The sequence below is a fragment of the Hyperolius riggenbachi genome, chromosome 4 (assembly GCF_040937935.1).
Source record: "Hyperolius riggenbachi isolate aHypRig1 chromosome 4, aHypRig1.pri, whole genome shotgun sequence".
NCBI classification, from domain to species: Eukaryota; Metazoa; Chordata; class Amphibia; order Anura; family Hyperoliidae; genus Hyperolius; species Hyperolius riggenbachi.
Genome location: NC_090649.1, coordinates 120,973,045 through 121,000,809, shown reverse-complemented (window position 1 = coordinate 121,000,809; position 27,765 = coordinate 120,973,045). Strand labels below are relative to the sequence as shown.

Sequence of the window (27,765 nt, the reverse complement as noted above, 5' to 3'; positions counted from 1 at the left end):
CTGATCCCATCACTGAAAAGTGAATGGGACAGCCACGCGTTTTTACAAAAAATGCGTGCAGCATGCGTTCCCGGACCGCACAGGTCCGGAACGCATGCAGTGTGAACATCAGACATTGCACTCTATGCACTGTCTGATGTCGTGCGTGTCGGCCACCTGCACACGTTTCCAAAACGAGGCTGGAAACGCATGCAGCGTGAACGGGGCCTTAAGGGAGAAGCCCAGAAGAGACGTCTGCAGAATCTGGAGACCAAGTGGCTGGAGATGAGTACTGCCACTCGTTGCCTGACTCTGCCTGGGGGACATCCTGGGCACCCCAGAATAGATCCGAGGCTTGCGCCACTGATCTTTGGGGCTAGCAATGCCCCTGTTCAAACCATCTATAGAAGTGATTATTACAAGCACAGGACCGATAAAGATATAAATACTTTGGTAGAGGAAGGGCACCTCTGGCCTGGTGCAGTCACAACCTCTGCAACCTATTGCTTCACCACTGGTCGGACTAAAGCATAAACCTAACTGATAAGGAATTAAAGCCATAAACACTTTCATAGCAGAAAATGGCCTCTGACAGCAGGAAAGAGATAAAAAGGTTCAATAATTTATAGTTCTGGCATACCTGAGTCATTGAGCAGAGACAAGGAAAAAGTAAAAACTTAAAAAGTAGATGTAAAAATAAAACTGTGGGATATCTAAAAAGTCATTTTTAGGAGGAGGATACTGTAAATACAGTCTCATCAGATTATTTTCACCTCGTGTTTCCTTTAAAGTAAACCTAAACCAAAGTGAAAAAAAAAAGTTTCACTTACCTGGGGCTTCTACCAGCTGCACTGTGCCCGCACAGGAACAAGGCAGCTGCAGAGGGCTGGTAGAAGCCCCAGGTAAGTGAAACTTTTTTTTTTCACTTCAGTTTAGGTTCACTTTAAGTGAAAGATGTAGTTTTATAAGTCAAACCACACTGGTCCTTTCTATCAGCATTAGATTTTCTTCATATTAACATTTGAAAATAAGAAATATATCAATAAAGGATATGAATAAAGTTTAGAGTCAAACTCATTTTTAGTAGAAAAAAAACATATATTTTCATGGGTAACAGGAACCGTTTCCACAGTTTAATGCAAGAACCAGAATGCTACAGTATCCTCGCGTTCACAGCTACACATGTCTGTGCACACACTGCACAGCCAGCTCTGCACAGAGGATGAGATTATTGTACAGGACACGAGCTCCCCCTATTGTCTATAGTCAGTCATTGCATTCCCCTCTTAGGACACGTGCAGCCATCTCCCTATCATGGCATGGTTTCCGTACTCTTCCAGCGTTCTCCGCGATGATTGGCTAGTCTTACTGCTAGGTGGGCGGTCTCTTTGCTGAACCTTTCGATGATAGGCCGATGCTACAGACCTCGCAGCTCTATTGGCGAGAAAAAGCACTGCCCCTGCCGGTATGGCCGATCGGCGGGCGGAGCACAGTGGCAGACCGGGTGTCAAGATGTTTTCTCTGAAGAAATGGAACGCGGTGGCGATGTGGAGCTGGGACGTGGAGTGTGACACGTGCGCCATCTGCCGGGTGCAGGTCATGGGTGAGAGCCGCTGCCCGCCGGGGGGAGGGGTCTGTGACGGGATATGGGGGAGGGACAGTGGCCATATACAGTGTATAGCCCACCACAGATAGTCAGCAGTAACTAGTGCCACATATATGGTGTAAAAGTGGGATTGTTAGTGCAGCGGGCAGGGCCTTCTCTTGGTTGCTAGTATTACACACTTATATGCTGTGCACATTTTCCTCAGCTTACTGACAATGCTGCATAATGACATGACAGTATGGTCACCTTGGCCATACATCTATTGAATTGGTGGCCAATTGTTGACCATCGGATTCGATTATTATCAAATCTGACACAAATCGAGAGCCACCAAGAGCATGTTTGATCAACCGTGCAACCAATCTCGGGTGATTGGACATGCTGGAAGACGTCAGGCATTGTGGTCGATTGGGTCTGAGGCGGTAATGGTGAGCGATATCGTGACAAGCGACAAAACCCCTGGCACTGTCCTCCCTTATGTAAAATGTAACAAATCAACCCTGCCACCCCCAGTGCAGGATACTTTACCTGTCTGTGTCTGCTGCTGTCTCCTGACTGTCCGCAATCTGAGTACACGTGGTTGCCGAAGTAATCTGGGGGGGGGGGTGTGTGTGTGTGTGTGTGATGTCACACATACATCCACGTATACGCTAGCAACCAGGTGCGGCTCGTATATGCGGATTGTGGACAGATCCAGTGACAGACACGGTTGACATTCACTGCGGTAGCGGCGGTCATGCTCTCGTAGCCAGGACCGTTCTGTGCAAATGCAGTACTTCTGGGCCTGCGCTGAATGCTTCAGGCTAAGTGAGCGGTGCAGGCCCAGTAGATGCCGTCCTGCCAAGGTCGGCATCTGCAACGGAAGGGATTCGCAGACACCAAAGCTGCTGTGAGAGACAGGCTGCCAGGGGCTGGAGGAAGCCCTAGGTAAGTAGATCTTGTTGGTTTTTTTTTTTCCTCTCGGATGTATCCTTAGGGCCCGTTCACACTTACAATCGCAGAACTGCGGGAGTGATTTTCCTGCGATTAGCGCAGAAAAATCACTGGACAATGTGGCGGTTTTGGAGCGATCACGATTAGCGTGCTGTGCACACTAATCACGATCGCTAATCGCCGGCAAACCGCTGCATGCAGCGCGGTTGCGGTTATCGCTAACCGCAACCGCGGCAGTGAGAACACTGCCACTCGCTACATTGTGTAGTGGTTTTTGCAGAACCGCTAGTGGTTTGCCGTGAGCGGGAATCGCGCGATTCCCACTCAGGTGAGAACGGGCCCTTAGTGTGGAACATGCTGAGGCACTGTACATAGGCAGCCAACGAGATCAGTTTATGGCCTCAAAGCCATGCATACAGCATCTCTGAGGGCCCGTTTCCACTTGTGCGGTGCGAATCGCCACGGTAAAAATTCGCATGCGGATGCGAATTTCGCATGCGGGTGTATGCGAATTTTCATGCGAATTTGCATGGATGACGATGTATGCAAATTTAACCATGGCAGTGCCTTTGTGCTTTTCCATTGATTCCATGCGAATTCGCATGAAAATTTGCATACCAAACCCGCATGCGAATTCCCTATTGAATACATTGTATGCGAATCGCATAGCAGTATGCAAATTCTGATGGCTCTGCCGTGCAGATTTTTTCTGCACAGAAAAACGCTCAGAAATCCTGACAAGTGGAAACAGTCCCATCCACTTGTATTGGCTATGTGAATCTGCATGCAGGAAACGCATGCAAATTTGCACAAGTGGAAACAGGCCCTGACTGACCCACAACTGCGTCCATGGATAATGGGGTTTCCATTAGTTAAAGGAAAACTTAAGTCAAAAAAAAAAATGACATTTACTCACCTGGGGCATCCCTCAGCACCCCGAAGCTGGATGGTGCCCTCGCAGCCCCGCTCCGATCGTCCTGTCCCCGCCGGCGGCTACTTCCGGTTCGGCGACAGCCGCCGACAGGCTGGGAACGCGGCTGTTTTTCCGTGTTCCCAGCCGCTGCCATCACCCTCTATGCTGCTATAGCGTATATATATATATATATACGCTATAGCAGCATAGAGGGTGATAGCAGCGGCTGGGAACGCGGAAGAACAGCCGCGTTCCCAGCCTGTCGGCGGCTGTCGCCGAACCGGAAGTAGCCGCCGGCGGGGACAGGACGATCGGAGCGGGGCTGCGAGGGCACCATCCAGCTTCGGGGTGCTGAGGGATGCCCCAGGTGAGTAAATGTCATTTTTTTTTTTTGACTTAAGTTTTCCTTTAACACTGTGCATACAGTGGGTTGCAAAAGTATTCGGCCCCCTTGAAGTTTTCCACATTTTGTCATATTACTGCCACAAACATGAATCAATTTTATTGGAATTCCACATGAAAGACCAACACAAAGTGGTGTACACATAAGAAGTGGAACGAAAATCATACATGATTCCAAACATTTTTTACAAATAAATAACTGCAAAGTGGTGTGTGCGTAATTATTCGGCCCCCTTTGATCTGAGTGCAGTCAGTTGCCTATAGACATTGCCTGATGAGTGCTAATGACTAAATAGAGTGCACCTGTGTGTAATCTAATGTCAGTACAAATACAGCTGCTCTGTGAGGGCCTCAGAGGTTGTCTAAGGCCTGGTGCACACCAAAAAACGCTAGCAGATCCGCAAAATGCTAGCAGATTTTGAAACGCTTTTTCTTCTTTTTCTGTAGCGTCAGCTGTCAGCTAGCATTTTGCGGTTTTGGGAAGCATTTTTGGTCTTGTAGATTTCATGTATTGTTACAGTAAAGCTGTTACTGAACAGCTACTGTAACAAAAACCGCCTGGCAAACCGCTCTGAAGTGCCGTTTTTCAGAGCGGTTTGCATTTTTCCTATACTTAACATTGAGGCAGAAACGCAACCGCAATCCAAAATCTGCAGCAGCCCGGGAGTATGCGTTTCTGCAAAACGCCTCCCGCTCTGGTGTGCACCAGCCCATTGAAATACATTACCCTAGTGCAGGGGTAGGGAACCTATGGCTCGGGAGCCAGATGTGGCTCTTTTGATGGTTAAATCTGGCTCAGTTAGGGGTTGATTCACTAAGCAACACTGCTCAAGCAGCGCAGCTTTAGAGTGGCAGCACAAGTAACATTTTCAAAGTAGGCATGCTACTGCCGTAGCATGCGCTACTAACTTACTTACGCTCCCCCAAAACTAATGCTTACTTTGTTTCACCATGGATTCTGTCAGGTCCAGTGACTTTGTAGGATGAGATCCCTGCACTTTGATTGGCCCAATAGGCTGCCTGTCACTTGACAGGCAGCCTATTGGGCCAAAGTACAGGGATCTTGTGCTACAAAGTGAATCAACCCCTAAGTCAGCTAGCTAATTGTACAAGCTGTTAGTTAGTATTTCTCCTGGTTGGCTCTCGGGGAAATTGCTGATGTTGCTGAAACCCAAGAGAAGCTGAAGACGTGTCTGACATTTCCACTGCCTGGAGGATCAACTGTGTATACATCACCATGGCAACAGGGACGTGAGCCCTCTGCTGCGCTCGTGCACTGTGCTAGTTTGATACATATTGTATGGCTCTCACAGAATTACATTTTAAAATATGTGGCGTTTATGGCTCTCTAAGCCAAAAAGGTTTCTGACCCCTGCCCTAGCGGCTCCGCACCCGCAAGCGGATCGCAAACCGCAGCCGAAGCGCCCTGGTGTGCACTAGGCCTTAGAGAATATTGGGAGCAACAATACTGTGAAGTCCAAAGAACACACAAGACAGGTCAGGGATCAAGTTATTGAGAAATTTAAAGCAGGGTTGGGCTACAAAAAGATTTCCAAAGCCTTGAACATCCCACGGAGCACTGTTCAAGCGATCATTCAGAAATGGAAGGAGTATGGCACAACTGTAAACCTACCAAGACAAGGTCGTCCACCTAAACTCACAGGCTGAACAAGGAGAGCGCTGATCAGAAATGCAGCCAAGAGGTCCATGGTGACTCTGGACAAGCTGCAGAGATCTACAGCTCAGGTGGGAGACTCTGTCCATAGGACAACTATTAGTCATGCACTGTACCAAGTTGGCCTTTATGGAAGAGTAGCAAGAAGAAAGGCATTGTTAACAAAAAGCATAAGAAGTTCCATTTGCAGTTTGCCACAAGCCATGTGGGGGACACAGCAACCATGTGGAAGAAGGTGCTCTGGTCAGATGAGACCAAAATGGAACTTTTTGCCCAAAATGCAAAACGCTATGTGTGGCAGAAAACTAACACTGCACATCACTCTGAACACACCATCCCCACTGTCAAATATGGTGGTGGCAGCATCATGCTCGGGGGGTGCATCTCTTCAGCAGGGACAGGGAAGCTGGTCAGAGTTGATGGGAAGATGGATGGAGCCAAATACAGGGCAAACTTGGAAGAAAACCTCTTGGAGGCTGCAAAAGACTTGAGACTGGGGCGGAGGTTCACCTTCCAGTAGGACAATGACCCTAAACCTAAAGCCAGGGCAACAATGGAATGGTTAAAAACAAAACATATCTATGTGTTAGAATAGCCCAGTCAAAGTCCAGATCTAAATCCAATCAAGAATCTGTGGCAAGATCTGAAAACTGCTGTTCACAAACGCTGTCCATCTAATCTGACTGAGCTGGAGCTTTTTTGCAAAGAAGAATGGGCAAGGATTTCAGTCTCTAGATGTGCAAAGCTGGTAGAGACATTCCCTAAAAGACTGGCAGCTGTAATTGCAGCAAAAGGTGGTTCTACAAAGTATTGACTCAGGGGGCCGAATAATTACGCACACCCCACTTTGCCGTTATTTATTTGAAAAAAATATTTGGAATCATGTATGATTTTCATTCCACTTCTTACGTGTACACCACTTTGTATTGGTCGTTCACGTGGAATTCCAATAAAATTGATGCATGTTTGTGGCAGTAATGTGACAAAATGTGGAAAACTTCAAGGGGGCCGAATACTTTTGCAACCCAATGTATTAAAGGGGGTTAAAAAGCCAAATGGTTAAAGAATGGGGAAGAAAATAAAAGCATTGATGCTTGCATGTGGCTTGCACCAGCCCTTTCAGGCCAAGAGCTCCCTCGCTGTCCCCCTCGGAGCAGTGCTTTTCGGCACTGCTAGATTTGGGCGCAGCCGGCGCCACCATAGACTACAAAGGGAACCACAACTGAGCAGCGTTCAGTGAGTAACGTTGGCACCGTCAGAAGACGGAGCTGAGGTTGCTTAAAAAACACAATAATTCGGCCTCCAGCAATCGCTGGAAGCCGAATTATATCTTTCCCCCACTATCCATGGCAGCCTGGAGGGGGAATAGTAATTAATACGGCCGGGACTTGTGCAGCAGCAGGATCAGCCATATACCGGCTGTATCCTGCGCCCAAGTCTACCGGCGCCGATTTCAGATGTATGCGTCCCCCTGGGCCACCCTAATCCTTTGCTAGCCAGCCCAGTAACTTTGTCCAGTTGCGCATGCCTGGTTGCTCCCATGGCCCGGGAATGTACTGTGCGGGAGTGGCCCCGGGAGGCGGCGAGGTAGCCCATGGCCTGAAGGGGGCTGGAGGAAACCCCATGTAAGTATCAATGCTTTTATTTTCTTTGTCTCAAGATGCACATAAAGTGTACCTGAGATCAGGACGCTTGACTTATTTATACTTACCTGGGGAAGGCCCATGAGGTGTGATTGCATACTCCCTGGCCGCTCGGTTGTCCTGGAATCTGTCCCAGTAATCTGGCCAGTGGTAGGCTTCTGCGCATGCGCGGCTCGGCCCTTCCCCTACTGCGCTCCCTGTGATGGGAGCATGGCCGGCAGCTTGGATGGGGTTGATTCCAGGGCAATGGAGAGGACGGTGAGGGAGCAGTCGCACCTCATGGGGCTAGAGGAAGCCCCAGGTAAGTATAAGTATGCCCAGTTAGTTTATTTCAGGTTCACTTCAAATAGCATCTAAACCATCTATGTGAGCCAAGTCTAAAAATAGGGCTCTAGAGTGTTGAGTAATGATGTCATGAGTCAACTGTAACATGTCTGTACAGCAGTGATGTAATTCAAAAATGCACTTGGGCAACAGTTAGTTCTACTGCAACAATCCCTGAGGTTACTGGCACTGTGTATACGTACTGACAGGTGAAATGTATTGCTACTTTCCAGTGTGAGGACAAACTAAATGGAATTTGTGTCTATTTCCAGATGCTTGCCTGCGATGCCAAGCTGAGAATAAGCAGGAGGACTGTGTAGGTATGTTACTCTATACTGTAAATGCAGCACAACCCTAAAAATGACATTTGACTTGTCCCAGCCCTATCATACAAAAACAGTAATGTATTATGTCTCAGTAAACCTAATTATGTTTTTCATAGTGGTGCCTGTTCTGAAAACAAGTCCGTTTTTTTTTTTTTTAACTTTTTAGTATCTATTTTGTGGGCAAAGCCTCCTATTTGCCACAGTTGTAGAATAGTTAAAAGTAAATCTTCAATAAGTAGTAACACGCATGCATACAAACACTTGAAATGTAACATGCTCGTCCCTCCTTCCATCTGTAAGCTGTTCCTATAGGCTGATTCTGATTGTGCTGATCCGATAGATAGACACTGTCTAATCTCTGACCCACGACTACATGCTTGCTTGTTGTAGATGTAATGCTGGGAATACACAATGCGATTTCCCGTCCGATCAACAAACGGATCAATTTTGCGAAGTTATCACCGTAAAATCGATTCCTTTATCGATCGGGAGCCGTTTAGGTATCATCACATGTTCCCAACATTAGTCACAAACAACTGAAGCTAAGGCCCCATTCACACTTGTGTTTCTGTGCCAAACGGACCGGATGTCCGGATCCGATCCGGATCTGGTCCGGTTGCATCGGGTATGTATACGGCTGCGATCCGGATCCGTTTGGTAAAAGTTATAGATAAAACTATATAATTGTTGGGGTCTGGGAGGTCAGCAGAAGGTGCACCTGTAGAATCAGGTTCCTCCGCTGTAGGCCTCACCTCCACCTCCGACATTCTGCCAAACAGCTCCAGCACGTTAGTCACTGCTGCTTCACTCCAGACATGCTTGGCCCATGTGTCCCCATCCAAAATGGCTGCTAGAATACGCATAGGAAGTGGGGTAGAACGTCAGGTGTTTGTAGCCAGTGTGTTCTGTGTTTTCCGTTTCCCATTGGTTTCGTGGGCCGGATGATCCGGACCCGAAAAATAGCGCATGTTGGAAAAGTGTCCGGAGTCCGGATCCGATCCAGCTCCGTTCTGTACGGAATGGACGCATGTGAACGTCTGCATAGACTTTGCATTGCTATGCGGAACGTACGTTCCGTTTGTACAGTATACGGTCCGGATCCGATCAGGCGAATCCGGACAGCGAACGCTAATGTGAACCAGGCCTAAAACTTTTTTTAAACATAATGTACATGCTGTTTAACTACCCGGTTACCCCTGTGATGCACCAAAAGTACCCTCCACACGTGTGTTTTTTTGCTTCATTGAGCAGTTTTTGCTTCATTTTGAGGTCCCGTATAGCTGCTGCGGAATATGGAGGTCAGGATCTTTTACTAACAGGACATACGCTTGAGCTTTGAAGCAGGGCCTTTCACTAGAGATAATCAATGAGATGCCAATATCTACTTGCATTCACATATCATGTAAATGATATGCAGCTTGAACCTAGATAGAATAACTTTCTGACAGTTTTTATTGGTCCAAGTTCAAGCTGCATAATATTTACATGAAAGTTAAATGCACAGATAAATGATTTGCATCTCATGCATGATCCCTGCCTGTCGCCCGTATAGTCTAAACATAAGCTGCGTTCTGATACATGCTGTTAGGATACATCCTCAGGCCTAAAATCCTCATTATACAAAAGAATTCTTCTCTCACACCTCAAATATGTGAAGGTAATTTTAAGGCCATAATTTAAGAATGCTGTTAAATAAGAGGGTCCGTAATATGTTAATGTTTACCATCTATGGTTCTGCGTGTGTATTTTTATTTTTCCCCTGAACAGTGTTCACAGATTACAGATTGTACAATCAAATTGTAATGTGGAGTTACAAAATTTAGTGTATGTATGCTCTGGCTGCCACATATCAGTTAAAAAAAATTAAACCCAAACCAGCCTGCCCTCTTCCAGTACAAAAGGAACCTCAGTCGATCCCTTCAGCCACTAGATGGTGCTGAGCATATAGTAAGTGTATAGAGCACTAGTTTTATCAGACTAAGGCCCAGGGCCCACTAGAGCAACTTGCAGATACATTTGCAATTTTAGGGAAATGCAACTCCAAAAGCTTGACGGCTGGTTCACACGGAAGTTTAGCTGGCATTAAAAACGGCATTTTAAAAATAAAGTTTTTAGGGATCTACGGCTGGCCCATGCAAGTGAATGGTAGCGTTTAGTAATAGCTTTTGCAGGCTTTCATGAAAGCCTGTTAGTTGATCCCAGTGTCTTGTCTCAAAAGCAACATGCAGCTGCTAGAAGGCGTTTGAAAGCCAGCAAAAGCCGCTGAAAGCCCATAAAAGCGCAGCCTTTCTCTGTACTTCCTGCAAAAGCCCAGAAAACGCAACACACGTCTGAAAGCCATTAAAAGCCTTCAAATGCCATTCAAAGCTTAGCTGGGTAAATGCTGGCATTCTTGGGGAAAAAAACAGAGCGTTTTGAACGAGACGCTGAGCAGGTCAGCAGAAGCCCATGTGAACCAGCCTTTAGATTCCACTGCAATCGTAAATGCATAACTTGCAGCATTTTCGGATCATTACCTTTGAAGGAATGTACAGATGAAATGGCATTCCCTCAAAGTGCTGTAGATATTGTTCTGAAACTCGTTACAAATCACAATCGCTAGCGATCATGATTTGTAGTGAGTCCCAACCCTAGTGGGAATGCGGTAATTAACATCTATCTGTCCTTTCTTCCTCTTGGAGATTGTGTGACATAGGGTTGCAACGGTATGAATATTCACGGTATGATAATCGTCAAAAAAATACCATGGTATCACGGTATTACACAATTATTTGGATCTGGGCCTCCCCCTTACATTAAGTGCCCCCCACCCCAGGGTAGAGCTGTAAAATGTCTCACCCTACTTTTGCAAAAGTCCTGGCGGCGTTCAATACTTCTCCCCCTCCAGGTCGCTATGGAAAGTTGTGAAAGATGTAATTCGGCTTCCAGCTATTGCTGGCAGCTGAATTAGTGTTTTTATAGTAATTCGTGCCATGTCTTTTGACAGTGCCCAGATTATTCACTATGCACCGCTACAGCCGTAATTCCTATTACAACCTATAGCAGCGCCAGCTGCAGCCAAACCTCCGGCGCTGTTTTTACAGAGCTCCAGTTCCTCACCCCCCTTGTATGGTAGCCAGGTATAGGTGCCCCCAGTATAGATAGTTAGGTATAGGTGCCCCCAGTATAAGTAGCCAAGAATAGGTGTCCCAGTAATAGGTGCCCCCAGTATAGGTAGCCAGGAATAGGTGCCCTCAGTATAGGTAGTAAGGCATAAGTGCCCCCGGTATAGGTAGCGAATAGGTGCCCCCGTATGGTAGCCAGTAATAGGTGCCTCAGTATAGGTAGCCATTAATGGGTGCCAGCAGTATAGGTAGCCAGGAATAGGTGCACCAGCAGAGGTAGCCAGGAATGGGTGCAGCCAGTATACTTAGCCAGGAATAGTTGCCCCAGTATAGATAGCCAGGAATAGGTACAGGTAGTAATAGGTACCCGCAGTATAGGTAGCCAGGAGTAGGTGTAGCCAGGAGTAGGTAAAGCCAAGGATAGGTGCAGCCAGTATAGGTAGCCAGGAATAGATGCAGCGAGTATAGGTAGCCAGGAATAGGTGCAGCCTGCATAGGTAGCTAGAAATAGGTGCAGCCTGCATAGGTAGCTAGAAATAGGTGCAGCCTGCATAGGTAGCTAGAAATAGGTGCAGCCTGCATAGGTAGCTAGAAATAGGTGCAGCCTGCATAGGTAGCTAGAAATAGGTGCAGCCTGCATAGGTAGCTAGAAATAGGTGCAGCCTGCATAGGTAGCTAGAAATAGGTGCAGCCTGCATAGGTAGCTAGAAATAGGTGCAGCCTGCATAGGTAGCTAGAAATAGGTGCAGCCTGCATAGGTAGCTAGAAATAGGTGCAGCCTGCATAGGTAGCTAGAAATAGGTGCAGCCTGCATAGGTAGCTAGAAATAGGTGCAGCCTGCATAGGTAGCTAGAAATAGGTGCAGCCTGCATAGGTAGCTAGAAATAGGTGCAGCCTGCATAGGTAGCTAGAAATAGGTGCAGCCTGCATAGGTAGCTAGAAATAGGTGCAGCCTGCATAGGTAGCTAGAAATAGGTGCAGCCTGCATAGGTAGCTAGAAATAGGTGCAGCCTGCATAGGTAGCTAGAAATAGGTGCAGCCTGCATAGGTAGCTAGAAATAGGTGCAGCCTGCATAGGTAGCTAGAAATAGGTGCAGCCTGCATAGGTAGCTAGAAATAGGTGCAGCCTGCATAGGTAGCTAGAAATAGGTGCAGCCTGCATAGGTAGCTAGAAATAGGTGCAGCCTGCATAGGTAGCTAGAAATAGGTGCAGCCTGCATAGGTAGCTAGAAATAGGTGCAGCCTGCATAGGTAGCTAAGAATAGGTGCAACCTGCACAGGTAGCCAGGAATAGGTGCAGCCTGCACAGGTAGCCAGGAATAGGTGCAGCCTGCACAGGTAGCCAGGAATAGGTGCAGCCTGCATAGGTAGCCAGGAATAGGTGCAGCCTGCATAGGTAGCCAGGAATAGGTGCAGCCTGCATAGGTAGCCAGGAATAGGTGCAGCCTGCATAGGTAGCCAGGAATAGGTGCAGCCTGCATAGGTAGCCAGGAATAGGTGCAGCTGCATAGTTAGCCAGGAATAGGTGCAGCCAGCCTTTTCCTGTGTTCCAGATGGAATGCAAGAAGAGGATGAAGGAAGAAATAATAAGTAGACACGTGATACCGGCGCTGTTTATGCGCCTGCCGCTGTGTCCCACCCCCGTCGATGCTTATGTGTGTCTCTCCACCCCCCCTCCCAAAAAAAAGTAAAACAAGATTGTGCATGGTATGATTACCATGCACAATCAAACCGCGGTATACCGCAGCAACCCTAGAACTGTGACAGCTCATAGTTGTGGTTCATTTGCTAATTAGGAACTTAAAGGATACCCGAAGTGACGTGTGACATGATGCGATAGACATGTGTATGTACAGTGCCTAGCACACAAATAACTATGCTGTGTTCCTTTTTTCTTTCTCTGCCTGAACGAGTTAAATATCAGGTATGTAAGTGGCTGACTCAGTCCTGACTCAGAGACAGGAAGTGACTACAGTGTGACCCTCACTGATCAGAAATTCCCCTTTTTACCTCTTTCTTACTCTCAGAAGCCATTTTCTGCTAGGAAAGTGTTTTATAGTTGGAATTTCTTATCAGGCGTTGCGTTGTAATTTGCGTTGCGACTTTAACATCAAGACGTAACGTCCTACTGTGAAACAGGCTTTAGGGTTCCCTTTAAAAGCTTTGTTTGCACTTTTTTACAACGTCATGTAAATTCCGGGATTATTAAGAAATTAAAACCTATGTCACCTGGTTCTAATATTAGTGACATGGTTTAAAGTGATGAGAACCAAATATATTCTCCATATACACATAGCATTAGTAGTACCAGAGCTGCTCTGCCAGGTAGCGTCTGGAAGCCTGGCTATTTCATTATGAGGCAGCCCAGACATGAGGTAAATGTGCCTTCATCACCACAGTTCTGAGCCACGCTGAGACTACCAGGCCGTGTTCTCTCTCAAGGTAAATGCCCACCAAGCCAATCACGGCCAGATGGATAGAGGATCTCCGCCGACGAACGATCGATCCCCGATCTATCTGGCGGAATCGGAAAGTGTTGTTTATGGAAATTAACAATCGTTATGTGATTGCTTCAAAACCCATGCAAGTTAATAAGGATTGTTTTGATCCTTAAAGGAAACCCGAGGTGAGAGGGATATGGAGGCTACCATATGTATTTCCTTGTAAACCATGCCAGTTGCCTGGCAGCCCTGTTAATCATTTTGCATAAGTAGTGTCTGAGTCTAAACCTTGGAACAAGCATAATGCTAATCCAGTAAAACCTGAGTCAGCTGAGTCACAGTACCTGGTCTGCATCATGCTTGTTCAGGGTCTGTGGCTAAAAGTATTATGCCGGGCATATATTGATACAATTATGCGTCGGATCGAGCCAGTGGCTCCATGCCGGCCGCGCGGATCGATCACTGCTCGTCCCCGCCGGCGCTCCTTTACAGCCACTCGATTCCCCGCTATTGTCCGCCGGCGGGGTCATCGGACCTGTCGGATATTATCAATCGAGCCATCAGCGGCTCAATTGATGACTACAAATGCCGTGTATTCCCAGCATTAGAGACATATGATCAGGGGGACTGCCTGGCAGCTGGTATTGTGTAAAAGGAAATATATATCGCAGCCTCCATATTCCTCTCACCTTGGTTTCCCTTTAATGACTTAACTTGGCATGTCGGTCCAAAAACAAACAATTCTCGTGGGTTGCAATTTTTTGTTAAACGATGTTGTGCAATATCGCAAAAAAAATCCATTCACTGTGCAAAATCGCCCACTATAATTGTTTTGTGGCTATGGTCCTTCAGCGAAGTTGGGTGGCCTAAGAGTTGTCATAGAAATCTGCTGTAATATACAGTCTGATCTGTTTCTATAAAATAGATGATTCCCTATGACTTTAAAATGTCAATTTTTATTTATTTTTATTTTTTTTTAAAGCGGAATATAACCCTGCATTTCAACTTTGCTCTAAAACATTATTTACAGTATATTATATGCAACCAGCATTTTTTTTTTTTTTTACTAGACCAGCATTGGAAGGGTTACACAGAGCTTTAAAGCTTCTGGAGATTTCTGCAGACGCATCCGAAGCTGAAATAGATACATTTTGTTTACATAAATGTATCTAAGTGTTGAATGTGACTCACTCTCTCTGACTGAGAAGGAGCTGGAGGACAGCCAAAGAGTGTGTAACATTTCTCAATAGATACATATAACTAAATAGAATGTAACAATCTAACCTTCTGCATATCTCTCCACGGAACTTTAAACCTCTGTGTTTAACACTTCCAATGCTGGTCTAGTAAAAAAAAAAAATGCTTTTTGCATATAAAATGCTGTAAATAATGTTTTAGAGCAAAGTTGAAATGCAGGGTTATATTCCGCTTTAAGTTTATAGCTTAAAGTGGAATATAACCCTGCATTTCAACTTTGCTCTAAAACATTTACAGTATATTATATGCAACCAACATTTTTTTTTTTTCTTTTACTAGACCAGTATTGGAAGGGTTACACAGGGCTTTAAAGTTCCTGGAGAGAACTGCAGAAGCATCGGAAGCTGACATAGATACATTTTGTTTACATAAATGTATCTAAGTGTTGAATGTGACTCACTCTCTCTGACTGAGGAGCTGGAGGACAGCCAAAGAGTGTGGAACATTTCTTACTTGTTACATTCTATTTAGATAAATGTATCTATCTGAACTTCTGCATATCTCTCCATCGAACTTTAAACCTCTGTGTTTAACCCTTCCAATGCTGGTCTAGTAAAAAAAAATGCTGGTTGCATATAATATGCTGTAAATAATGTTTTAGAGCAAAGTTGAAATGCAGGGTTATATTCCGCTTTAATAAACAATAAGCGCTTTGCTATGTATTACACTAGAAGCTAACTTCAGATTTTTCCATCATAACTTGGCCATCATAACCTTTTTAAATGTAAGGGAGTCTTCTAAAAGTTTGAAAATGACCCCACAATTCCAAAAGTTGCTCAATGGCCATACAAATGTGGCCATACAAGCGAAGTTGTCTTATAAATATGATGGGGCCAGTTGAAGAGGAAAGTGAGTGTTGGATTACACCAGCATTGACTCGCAATGAGCTACACACTCCTTGTTGGCAGATTCCTGCAGCCTCTAAATTCCTTTCATGGAATTTTATTGTTGCCAAATTTTCTCCTTTCCAAAATTCTAACGTCTGGATTCCTTCTGCTGCCCAATTAAAATGATAGCCTGGCAGCATTCACTACATTTATAAACCAATGAATACTTGTATTATTCTTAGAGTGGAATTTGCTGGAAAAGAAAGATACCACAATGAGTGTCTCTTCCTAGTCACAATCTTTCTGTCAGTCCAGACACTCTACAGATCAGAGTCAGGCCACAAGCTTGGGGGACAACCCTCATAAGCCTCGCTCATACTTGCAAATGCAGATGGCTGTGCAGTCGGAATGTAACGCATACGATCGCACGGAATCTGTGTTGTGCTGCGGATCCCATTTACTACAGTTATTTGAGTCCGCGTTTTGTTATCCCAAAAATGTATATAGCAGTGTGATATTGCATCGTACTGCTGCACAGTGCATGTAGTCTGAACGTTAGACAGTGCAGTCTACGCACTTCTGATGTTCTTGCTGTTGCAAACCATACGCAGTGCCAAAATGCAACCGGCTTGGCATATAGTGTGACTGAGGCCTTATTCCTTCCATGAGATGCACTGGAAAAAGATAAATTAATGTTAATCTCCACTCTGCACGAGGGTCAGGTCACAAACTTCTTGGAATCCTCTCATATTATTACTACCAGGAGATGCATTGGAAAAACATACATCAGTGTGGAGTGCCGTCTATTGCCAGTCTCCATTTATCCCCAGCCTTTTGTAAGTTTGGACACTCCACATATGCGCAGTAAAGATGGTCAAAGAAATGCAAATAATTCCGGCTTGCTGTCAAACTTGATGCAAATTGTATTAATTTGATTGGTTGAGTTCTAAGCTGCATACAATTTGAATTCAAGAATTCTCTGCATCTCCTTTTCTATGTCTAATGTTCCGCTTAACTCCTGGCAATATGCTGTTCATTCTTAAAGGGATCCTTAAGCCATCTCAACTTGTAATCGGTGGGCCACTGCGCCTGTGCAGCCCAGGCCACACGTATCTTTGCACTCGTTCCCACCTGCAGGATGCTGTTGCCGGCGGCAACGCGAGCAAGGATTTTACTATTTGGCCACAAAATGTCCTCACTCATTAGCTTCCTGCACGTGCTTTGAAACTGCAGGCGTCTCATTCATGCAGCTATCATTGACACGGGGACCTAGGACAATGTGTTCCCTTTCATTGATCTCCAGGCTAAGGGGCGGCGGCGAGAACGAGTGTGGGAATGTGCACCCGAGTGAGCGGGAGCTCTCACAGCGGCTATCGTGGCGGAGTACGTATATCTACTCCCCTGAGGCTTAGATGACGTTTTTAGGGGAGTAGATATACTGTACTATAACTATTAAGTGGTTAAGATGGATCGGCCTGTATTGATGAATAGTCAATTGTTTTCCCAGGCCCCTGAGGCACTGGTTTTTAAATATATTTTCATTGCATTCATATTTTTTTTTTTTTCTTTTAGAGTATTATTTATTTTCTTTTTGTTTTGTTTTTTTCATCACCAAATAACAGTAGGGCATTCTCAAATACAGCAACAATACCGAGACAGATGATAACAAAAGATAGCAAAATCTAAAGGTAAAGGCAAATCCTAAGAAAAATAATTTGTTCTCCTTCAGCTTCATCAGTGAGCTAATATTGCCATAACAGTTACGTTGCATTCATTGTTTTTATTTAATCGGGTCTAACCCTAATCTACCAAAGTCTAAAAGTGTATGGCAGCTTTAGAAAGGTGTACATAATGTGCAGAGTGTATATTCCTTTAGAGTGCCAGTAAGTTAATAGAATGTTACTATATCTATATGCAGTTTGCAAGATATACGGCAGGGGGATGGGGTCAAGAATCTACAGGATTATTAAGGTCTTTACCTGTAATCTCTTTGGCCTGCTAAGCGGGAATTATCACTAGTAGGTAAGTCTCTTAAAAGAGCATGCTTTGTACAGACAGTGCTATGCAAGTGCTCATCCACACACACAATACACAGAAGCTGTTTTATTTTCTCTTCTAAAACTCCCTGTTGGACTTATTCTACGTAAAGGCTACCTGTGCAGTATTGAGCAACGTCATGTAAGCAAATAGAAGTGGCCTTTTAGTACTTTCTATTCAGTTAAAACATTGTAGGTACAAGTGACATTCCACATACATTTATCTCAGAATAAAAACATCCGCCTCTAGTGGAATTTGTCTTTACATACCATTCTAGAAAATGTTTGTCTATACCCCGTGCCCATGCATTAGTACTTTACCTGTCCGCCGCTGTCTCCGCACTCTTGTTCCTAATTTGTGCCCCATGTGGACAGGTAAAGTATTAATGCACGGGCACCAGGGGTACATGTACATTTTGGGGGAATGCAGCCAGGGGTTTCTTTCGTCCACAATTATCGCATGCTGTTACCACCATGCACCTGATTGGTCCTGTAGTCCAATGTTTTCGAGCATGTCCTCTCACTACATGGGACCAAATTGGCACCAACATTGGTTGAATTGTCAATTGGGCATGCTCCCTCCTCCCCCCCCCCCCCCTTATTTTTTTAAAAAAAATGTTCCCCTCTTGTCTCCAACCCCCCTCTCCCCCATTGGATTTGATAATTATTGAATGTGATGGTCGTTGGGCCGCCAAGTCTATAGTTGTACCACCCCCCCCCCTCCCCCCCCCCAAAAAAAATTATTCTATAGGTTAATTGCATCATGCATGCATTGCCAACAGTACTGCAGATACTTACTTGTATCAGTTGCTACAGATAACTGCTACTTTACCCTCTTTCTCTGAAATTTAGACATCCCCTGATAGTAAGCCCTAGCAGATATTTTGAGCATGCTACAAATATAACTCCTATCCAAAAAAGTAAGCCCTAGTGGTAGTAAGTGGAAAAAGTATGGCAACGTGTGCTATAACTGGAGCCCATGGTTTTGCAGGTGGGACCAAGGCTTTGTCATTGGGCCAATCACTGCACTCTCTGCTACTCAGCGAGTGCAGTGATTGGCCCAATAACTGAGCCATGGTCCCATCTATGATATTATCGGCTCCAGTTGAAACACAAGTTGCCATACTTCCTTCCCATAGGCTGAAACTCAGGCACACAGTGGCATGGAGCTGGGGGAAAGAAGAGGATGCAGGATACATCAGGGACATGGGGAACACCAGGAAAACATACGGGACATGGGAGGAAAGGAAATAGAAGATGACACGGGTACAGAGGGGGACACTAAAGGTACAAAGGGGACACACAAGAGGTGGATCCAGCAGAGGAAGAGGTGGCACAATGGGGAAGGCAGGACACACAGCACTGGAACTTGTTTGTTCACAGAAATATAAGACATCCCCTGCAAATAAACTCTAGCACACCTTTTGGTGCAAAAAATAATGACACTGGCCTCAATTCACGAAGATCATGCTGGAGATAAGGCAAGAGATAACTTGCCACCACACAGGGAGAGAGTTATCTTATCTCTTCATTCCTTAAAGCGGAATATAACCCTGCATTTCAACTTTGCTCTAAAACATTATTTACAGCATATTATATGCAAAAAGCATTTTTTTTTTTTTTACTAGACCAGCATTGGAAGGGTTAAACACAGAGGTTTAAGGTTCCGGGAGAGATATGCAGAAGTTCAGATTGTTACATTCTATTTAGTTATATGTATCTATTGAGAAATGTTACACACTCTTTGGCTGTCCTCCAGCTCCTGAGAGAGTGAGTCACATTCAACACTTAGATACATTTATGTAAACAAAATGTATCTTTGTCAGCTTCGGATGCGTCTGCAGAAATCTCCAGGAACTTTAAGGCTACTTGCTCACCAAGACGTTGCGTTAGGTGCCACGTTAAGGTCGCATAACGTGCACCTAACACAACGTATGGTGCTGCAAGATAGAACGGTAGAGTGAGCCGCGTTAGGCGGCTCTATCCCTATAAGGTCTCCCAGAGTGGCGCTGATTGGCCGGCGGGACCACGTGATGCGGAGCGAGACACTCCGCATCACGTGGTCCCGCCGGCCAATCAGCTGCCGCCAGTGCAGTGAATATTAAGTAGCCATGTGCGTGGGTACTGTAGCTGGCTCTCCCCGCCTCCTCTCTGCTCCCCACTGAGCATGTGCAAACAGTCTAACGCGGCTATAGCCGCTCTAACGCCGTAGCATGCTGCACTTTCGGGAGAACGTGCAGCGTTACATGTAACGCAATGTGGGCTGTGTGAACAGCCCACTTGTGTTACATTGCTGTGCGTTGGGGGAGCGTTACAGGCGCACTAACGTGCGCCTGTAACGTCCCTGTGTGTAAGCAGCCTAAAGCTGTGTGTAACCCTTCCAATGCTGGTCTAGTAAAAAAAAAAAATGCTGGTTGCATCTAATATACTGTAAATAATGTTTTAGAGCAAAGTTGAAATGCAGGGTTATATTCCGCTTTAAGTGACCTCCTCTGTAGTTATTTTCACACGTAGTTAATTAACAGCCTGTCTATAACTTTAGAATTCTGGAGTTTTTAAGGATTGAAGAGTTAACTTAAAGACAGAAGATTTATGTTTTGGTTTGCCTGAGGTAAAATGTTTTCTGAATACTACATGCCTCATCACCATGGTGATAACTCAAGAAACGTTATTAAAGGGGAACTTCAGCCTAAACATACTGTCATTAAAGAGAATCTGTATTGTTAAAATCGCACAGAAGTAAACATACCAGTGCGTTAGGGGACATCTCCTATTCCCCTCTGTCACAATTTCGCCGCTCCCCGCCGCATTAAAAGTGGTTAAAAACAGTTTTAAAAAGTTTGTTTATAAACAAACAAAATGGCCACCAAAACAGGAAGTAGGTTGATGTACAGTATGTCCACACAGAAAATACATCCATACACAAGCAGGCTGTATACAGCATTCCTTTTGAATCTCAAGAGATCATTTGTGTGTTTCTTTACCCCCTGAGGGGGGAGTGCATAGCAGAACCACAACACTGAAGAACTTGGCAGCCTTCCAGACACAGGCTGACAAGTCTGACAAGGGAAAGATACATTGATTTATTACAGAGACTGTGATAGTACAAAGTGCTGCAGTAAGCCAGAACACATTAGAATAGCTAATTAAGAAATATTGATACCTGCGCCTTTAAGGCTTAAAATAAAGCACTTTATTTAGAGCAATAAAACAATGGTTAATATACATAAAATTGCAAACAACCTTTCGTGCACACAAGCACACAGTTCACACCGCCATTCAGCGCCCACACGTCTCCTCCAATGGCAACCCTCTGTCTGTCAATAGTGCACTATTGAATTGTTTCCAGTTTTCTCACAAACGGAATTCCGTAAAGTGTTGGACAGATGAACTTGTAGTGCTCAATCAGCGTTTATCTTGCATCTAAAATATCTTAGCACATATAAAATGATCAACCTGATCCTTCATAGATAGCAACAATAAAACTCCAAACCACATGACGCGGTTCTAAGAATGTTTCCGTATTGCACGTATAGGCTTCTAACACATAGGCAGCGTTTCTTCTGCGTCTATAGACGCCTCTCTGGATGTAGAAGAGAAAGCTTAGTCCTCTAGAATAGCAGCTTAGTCCTCTAGAATAGCAGCACTAGTCACAATGATTATAGCAACAACAGGTTCCAGACAGCAATAATTAAATGGATTCTTTCCATAATCTAACAGTTCTTGTAGTCCGCCACAATAGCAAACATGTATTGGCAAATATTATAACTCACTCATGGATCCCCTTGAAGTGTTGGGAGGCGGGCAGTGATGTTCAAAAGTCCATGTGGTCTATAGCAGGGCAGCGAGTCCCGGCCGGTGACTCTCCAAGGTGTTCGTTTGCCTACTAGACCCAAGCGTATAACGGATCTCCGGCGTGGTCTGCCGGGGATTCTGGTGACGTCACCACAGGTTAACAGCCAATCCGCTGACTAGTTTCGGTGGGTCCGCCCACCTTCCTCAGAGCTGGCTAGCATTGGGTCTCACGTCCTTAAATTCTCTGCCTCCACTCCTCCCTTCCATTACGTAACACTCCAACCTCCACATCTCCACCAATCAGTCAAAGGCAAATAGTTCAACATCGGAATTTAGACCTCTTGGAACCAGGCAATCTAGTGTATATATCCAGTGCGTTTCCGCTCTGGACATCTTTTTAATGAAGTCTCCTCCTCTCCAATCTTTAATCACTCTCTGAATGGCATAAAAGCTGAATGTTTGTAAACTGTTCCCATGGTGATCCGCAAAGTGCTTGCTTAATGGATGTTTTGTACTTTTATTCTTGATATTGTTTACATGCTCTCCAATTCTCTCTAGTAATTTCCGCTTCGTCCTCCCCACATATTGCTTACGGCAACCGCATTCAATAATATAGATCACACCAGTAGTATTACAGTCCATTTTATCAATTATATCAAATTCCTCTCCTGTAGTGCAAGATTTAAATTTTTCAATTGGTGCCATATACTTGATATTTCTGCATGGTTTGCAAAAACTACATCTTTTAAAGGATCCCTTATCTTTTGTTTTGGACCCATATTGTGGTATTGTAGGTGCAATTTTGTTCTTAATATTAGGCGCCTTCCTAAAGACAAACTTTGGTTTTTCCATCAGGATCCCATTTAGAGTTTTGTCCTGCTGTAAGATGTGCCAATATTTTTCAACTGACTTCTTAACCCATTTAGATTGCTGATTGTATTGCAATTTAATACATATGGGAGGAACTTCCACCATTTTCTCCTTTACTACCAAAAGATCCTCTCTGTTACAATTCTTTACTGTTTCCACTGTCTTGTCTAATTCACAGACATCATATTTCTTCTCAATAAATCGTTGCTTTATTACTTCTACCTGATCATTGTAATCTGAAACCTTGGGTCTAGTAGGCAAACGAACACCTTGGAGAGTCACCGGCCGGGACTCGCTGCCCTGCTATAGACCACATGGACTTTTGAACATCACTGCCCGCCTCCCAACACTTCAAGGGGATCCATGAGTGAGTTATAATATTTGCCAATACATGTTTGCTATTGTGGCGGACTACAAGAACTGTTAGATTATGGAAAGAATCCATTTAATTATTGCTGTCTGGAACCTGTTGTTGCTATAATCATTGTGACTAGTGCTGCTATTCTAGAGGACTAAGCTGCTATTCTAGAGGACTAAGCTTTCTCTTCTACATCCAGAGAGGCGTCTATAGACGCAGAAGAAACGCTGCCTATGTGTTAGAAGCCTATACGTGCAATACGGAAACATTCTTAGAACCGCGTCATGTGGTTTGGAGTTTTATTGTTGCTATCTATGAAGGATCAGGTTGATCATTTTATATGTGCTAAGATATTTTAGATGCAAGATAAACGCTGATTGAGCACTACAAGTTCATCTGTCCAACACTTTACGGAATTCCGTTTGTGAGAAAACTGGAAACAATTCAATAGTGCACTATTGACAGACAGAGGGTTGCCATTGGAGGAGACGTGTGGGCGCTGAATGGCGGTGTGAACTGTGTGCTTGTGTGCACGAAAGGTTGTTTGCAATTTTATGTATATTAACCATTGTTTTATTGCTCTAAATAAAGTGCTTTATTTTAAGCCTTAAAGGCGCAGGTATCAATATTTCTTAATTTTTTTCCCTGTGTGGGGATGAGAGTGAACCCCTCGAATACTTTGCAGCCTGTTAAAAATTATAATTAAAACCAGCGCCAGAACTTTTTTTACTCTCACATTAGAATAGCTTTTGGAACTTGTAGGATGATAAAAAACAGGATGCAATTTTTGTTACGGAGTCTCTTTAAGTTACATTAGTTATGTTAATTAGAATAGATAGGTAACATTGTTTACCCATCCTGTTTTAAAAGAACAGGCAAATGTTTGTGATTCATGGGGGCTGCCATCTTTGTCATGGGGGCAGCCATCTTTTTGGTTGAAAGGAGGTGACAGGGAGCAGGAGACACAGTTCCAACTGTCCTGTGTCCTGATAACCCCTCCCAGCTGCACACGCTAGGCTTCAAATGTCAAATTCAAAATGTAAAAAAAAAAAAAATGCACCAAAACAGCAGAACGAGAGCAACAACATCAGAAATTCCATCGTGCTTTGCACAGCATCAGGGGAAAAAAGCCTGGGCAGTTTTCTTCTGTGCAGCTAAAAATGAGGCTTGGATAAGAGAAACAAAGTTCTGATGCTGTGAAACTGTTAAAGAAACACCAGGCCTTTTCAGTGCTGCTGAGTCGATTTTTTAGTCCGGAGGTTCACTTTAAAGACAGGAGATAAGCTTAGTGAATTGAGGCCACTGTTTTCTTTTTAGGGGAAACATGTCATAGCTGAAATGTGCTCAATTGTGAGGAAACCGCAAACTAGATACAGGAGCAGAGAAGTGATTTCTGTTTAGCATGGCTGCTGAATGTTTGACAGTTGCAACTCTTTTAGAATGCTGCAGATGGAAATAGTGTTGTGTTTTGTTTTTTTTTTGTTTTTTTTTTGTTTTTTTATTATGACTGCTGAGAAGTTTGCATTCCTCTTGAATATGTCATTTGTTTGACAATCCCATTGCAGAGTGTGGCTGTGTGTAACCCCCAGAAAATCTGGTGACTCTGTACAGGAGATTATCAGGAGTCTGCTCTTCCTCCCTTAATAGGGATTATTGGTTTAAGCCTGAGAATTTTACTCTAAAGATCTGCTACTGTGACTTGTCTTTTTAAAATCCCATTTAGTTTACATTTTTAAAGGGTGCACCGTTTCCTATATACACTATTTTATTGTGTTTAGACTTTGCAGCAGCGCCTGTAAAACACGGCTGGTAATAGGTTTGACGGTCCAGTAAAATGATCATGTTTATGCACCACACACCTTACCTATTTACACTGTGCTGGAGGCTGCTGCTCTAACAGAAACATGGCTGTGCTCTCTTGCAGTGGTATGGGGAGAATGTAATCATTCCTTTCACAACTGCTGCATGTCGCTGTGGGTGAAGCAGAACAACCGCTGCCCGTTGTGCCAACAAGACTGGGTGGTGCAGAGGATAGGCAAATAGTCCCCGCCGTGTCCATGGGAGAAGACTGCCCTTGCTCAGGAGAAGAAGCTCCCTCCTATGGCTGATCTGTCTGGCTCGGACAGCAGAGTGTGTATACAGCTTTCCTGCATGTGACTGAGCGATTCCTGCCACCAGAGGTCCACATGGGTGGACTTATTATTGAAGAGTGGCTACTGTTATGCTTTCTCTCTGTTCGTTACTGAAAGAAGAGACCTCTGCATAGATAAAGTATTGTCCTGATGTATCTGCCTGCAGGTACGGACTTCACCTTCTTGTGTGTTTTGAAAAGGAATAAAGTTAATTAACGTTTGTATTGCCTCTGTGTTGTGTTGAATCATGATATTCCTGTCGCCTTGGTTACACAGTTCTGATTGATGTGAGAAACTGTCTTATGAACTATGTAAGGATGCGAACTCACTCGTGTAAGGGCTTGTTTACCATTCCAAGTGCTCCTTGCATTTTGCCGACTGACAATTTCACAGCATAAGAGTTTGTACTATAGGCTTCAAGCCATACCAAAGGCATGCAGGTATTTACATTTATATGGATGGTTAGGTCCATAAATATTTGGACAGGGACAACTTTTGTTTCTAATTTTGGGCCTGTACATTACCACAATGAATTTTAAATGAAACCAATTACAGTTAAAGTGCAGACTTTCAACCTTAAAGAGACCCTGGATCAAAACAAAGTCCCCTGGGGGGGTACTTACCTTGGGAGGGGGGAAGTCTCAGGGTCCCAATAAGGCTGACCTCGTCCCTGTAGCTGCAGGCAGTCCAGCGCTGGCTCCCCGAAGCGTCCCGCTATCCTCCTTCTACAAGCCTGACAAGGCTTGATATATTTACCTTCCTGGCTCCAGCGGGTGGCGCTGTTGCGGCTCTCAGCACGGAAATAGACTGAAGTAGCTGATTCCAGTTAGGTCCGCTCTACTGCGCAGGCTTCTTACGCCTGCACAGTAGAGTTTCCCCGACTGGAATCCGCTACTTCCGTCTATTTCCGAGACCAGAGTGGCAACCGCGCTGGAGCCGGAAAAGTAAATATTTACATGATTGCCGTTCCAGGACCCGCAGCGAGACCACCGTGGGACAGAGGAGGACAGGGGAAGCTTCGATAGGATCCAGAGCCTTTCCCCCTCCTGAGTTAAGTACCCCCCAGGGGCATATTTTTGTTTGTTTTTTATACAGATTCGCTTTAATTCAGTGGGGTCAACAAATTCGATTGCATAAAAATGTGAGGCAACTAAAGCAATCCCTTCATTTCAAGGGGCTCAAACTTAATTGGACAAATGAAATAACTGGAAATAAAATGTTCATTTCTAATACTTGGTTGAAAACCCTTTACTGCCAATGACCGCCTGTAGTCTTGAACTCATGGACATTGCCAGATGCTGGGTTTCCTCCTTTTGAATGCTCTGCCAGGCCTTCACTTCAGTTGCTGATTGTTTGTGGGCCTTTCTGTCTGAAGTTTAGTCTTCAACAAGTGAAATGCATGCTTAATTGGGTTAAGATCAGGTGACTGATTTGGCCATTCAATAATTTTCCACTTCTTTGCTTTAATAAACTCCTAGGTTGCTTTTACTGAATATTTTGGGTGATTGTCGATCTGTATCATGAAATGCTGCCCAATCAATTTGCATTTAGCTGGATTTGAGCAGACAGTATGTCTCTCAACACCTCAGGATTAATTCAGCTGCTTCTTTCCTGTGTCACTTCATCAATAAACACTAGTGTCCCAGTGCACTGGCAGCCATGCATGCCCTAGCCGTCACACTACCCCCACCGTGGTTTACAGATGATGTGGTATGCTTTCCATAATGAGCTGTTCCACGCCTTCTTCATACATTTTTCATTTTATTATTATTTAGTCTTTATATAGGGCCGATATCTTCTGCAGCGCTGTACAGAGTATATATTGTCACTCGGAGGAGCTCACCACCTAATCTCTTTTCTTGCCATCATTGTGGTAGAGGTTGATCTTCGTTTCATCTGACCAAAGAATTTTTTTCCAAAACTGTTCTGGCTTTTTATGTTCTTAAGCAAAGTCTAATCTAGCCTTCCTATTCTTGAGGCTTGGACTTCCTCTGTATTTACTTTCATGCAGTCTTTGTTAGGTTAGGATATTTATACACCTATCCCTTGGAGAGTGTTGTTCATTTGGTTTCTCTTCATAATAGAAATTACTCTGTGATCATCCAACACCATTGTCTTCTGTGGGCGTCCAGGTCTTTTTGCATTGCTGAGTTCACCAGTGCTCGCTTTCTTTCAGGAGGCATCAAACAGTAGATTTTGCCAATAATAGTAATATTGTAGCAATTTCTAGAATGGGTATCTTCTGTTTTAGCAGCTTGAAGAGAACCTGAGTTGAGAGTGATATGGAGGCAGACATATTAATTTCCTTTTGCCCACTACCAGTTGCCTGGCTGTCCTGCTGAACCTCTGCCTCTAATACTTTCAGCCATAGACGCTGAACAAGCATGCAGCACATCAGGTGTTTCTGACAATATTGTGAGATCTGACAAGATTACCTGCGTGCTTGTTTCTGGTGTAATTCAGCCACTACTGCAGCCAAATAGATCAGCAGGGTTGCCAGGCAACTGGTATTGTTTAAAGCAGAGTTCCCCAACCCTGTCCTCAAGGCCCACCAACAGTACATGTTTTGCAGGAAACCACAAACATGCACAGGTGAGGTAATTGGTGTCTCAGCAGAGCTGATTAACTACCTCTGTGGATTTCCACATAACATGCACTGTTGGTGGGCCTTGAGGACAGGGTTGGGGAACACTGATTTAAAGGAAAGAAATACGACAGCCTCCATATTACTTTCACCTCGGGTTCACTTTAAAGTGGATTTGAGATAAACTTTTACTCATTGCATAATTGTGTGCCTTTCATATGGTTGATAGGGCATTCCTCAAGCCAAATACTTTTTTTTAGTTTTGTTTTAATACTACAAACTAAACAAGCCTCGCTCACAGGTTTTTAGGGTGCCTTGGCACTCCATGTAGCAAAGGCTTATGGCAACTCAGTCTGGGCAGGAGGAGTAGGTTACTAGCCAGAGATTTTAGAGGCAGGACGGAGGAGGAGAGGGGACTGAATTTGTCACATTACACACAGGAAAACTGATAGCATCTCCAGCCCTCAGCCTGTGACAAACAGAACATGGCTGCCCTTATTGTATCACAGGAATAAATAATCATAAACTAATGAAGCTGTTTGCAGCTGGATTTGCTGTGT

General features: G+C 44.5%; 1 protein-coding gene across 1 annotated transcript; it reads left to right on the top strand.

Moving 5' to 3' along the window:
- The first annotated feature begins 1,381 nt into the window (after positions 1–1,381).
- Positions 1,382–24,845, top strand: RNF7 (ring finger protein 7). Its single transcript, XM_068280482.1, has 3 exons — positions 1,382–1,582; positions 7,748–7,795; positions 24,414–24,845. The coding sequence occupies exons 1-3, from the start codon at positions 1,447–1,449 to the stop codon at positions 24,530–24,532; spliced, it is 303 nt and encodes a 100-aa protein (XP_068136583.1). The 5' UTR covers positions 1,382–1,446; the 3' UTR covers positions 24,533–24,845.
- Positions 24,846–27,765: the final 2,920 nt, after the last annotated feature.

Coding starts and splice junctions, on each gene's coding strand:
- RNF7 (XM_068280482.1), top strand. CDS start 1,447: ATGGCCGATCGGCGGGCGGAGCACAGTGGCAGACCGGGTGTCAAGATG. Junction 1,583..7,747: donor CTGCCGGGTGCAGGTCATGG/GTGAGAGCCGCT, acceptor GTCTATTTCCAG/ATGCTTGCCTGCGATGCCAA. Junction 7,796..24,413: donor TAAGCAGGAGGACTGTGTAG/GTATGTTACTCT, acceptor GCTCTCTTGCAG/TGGTATGGGGAGAATGTAAT.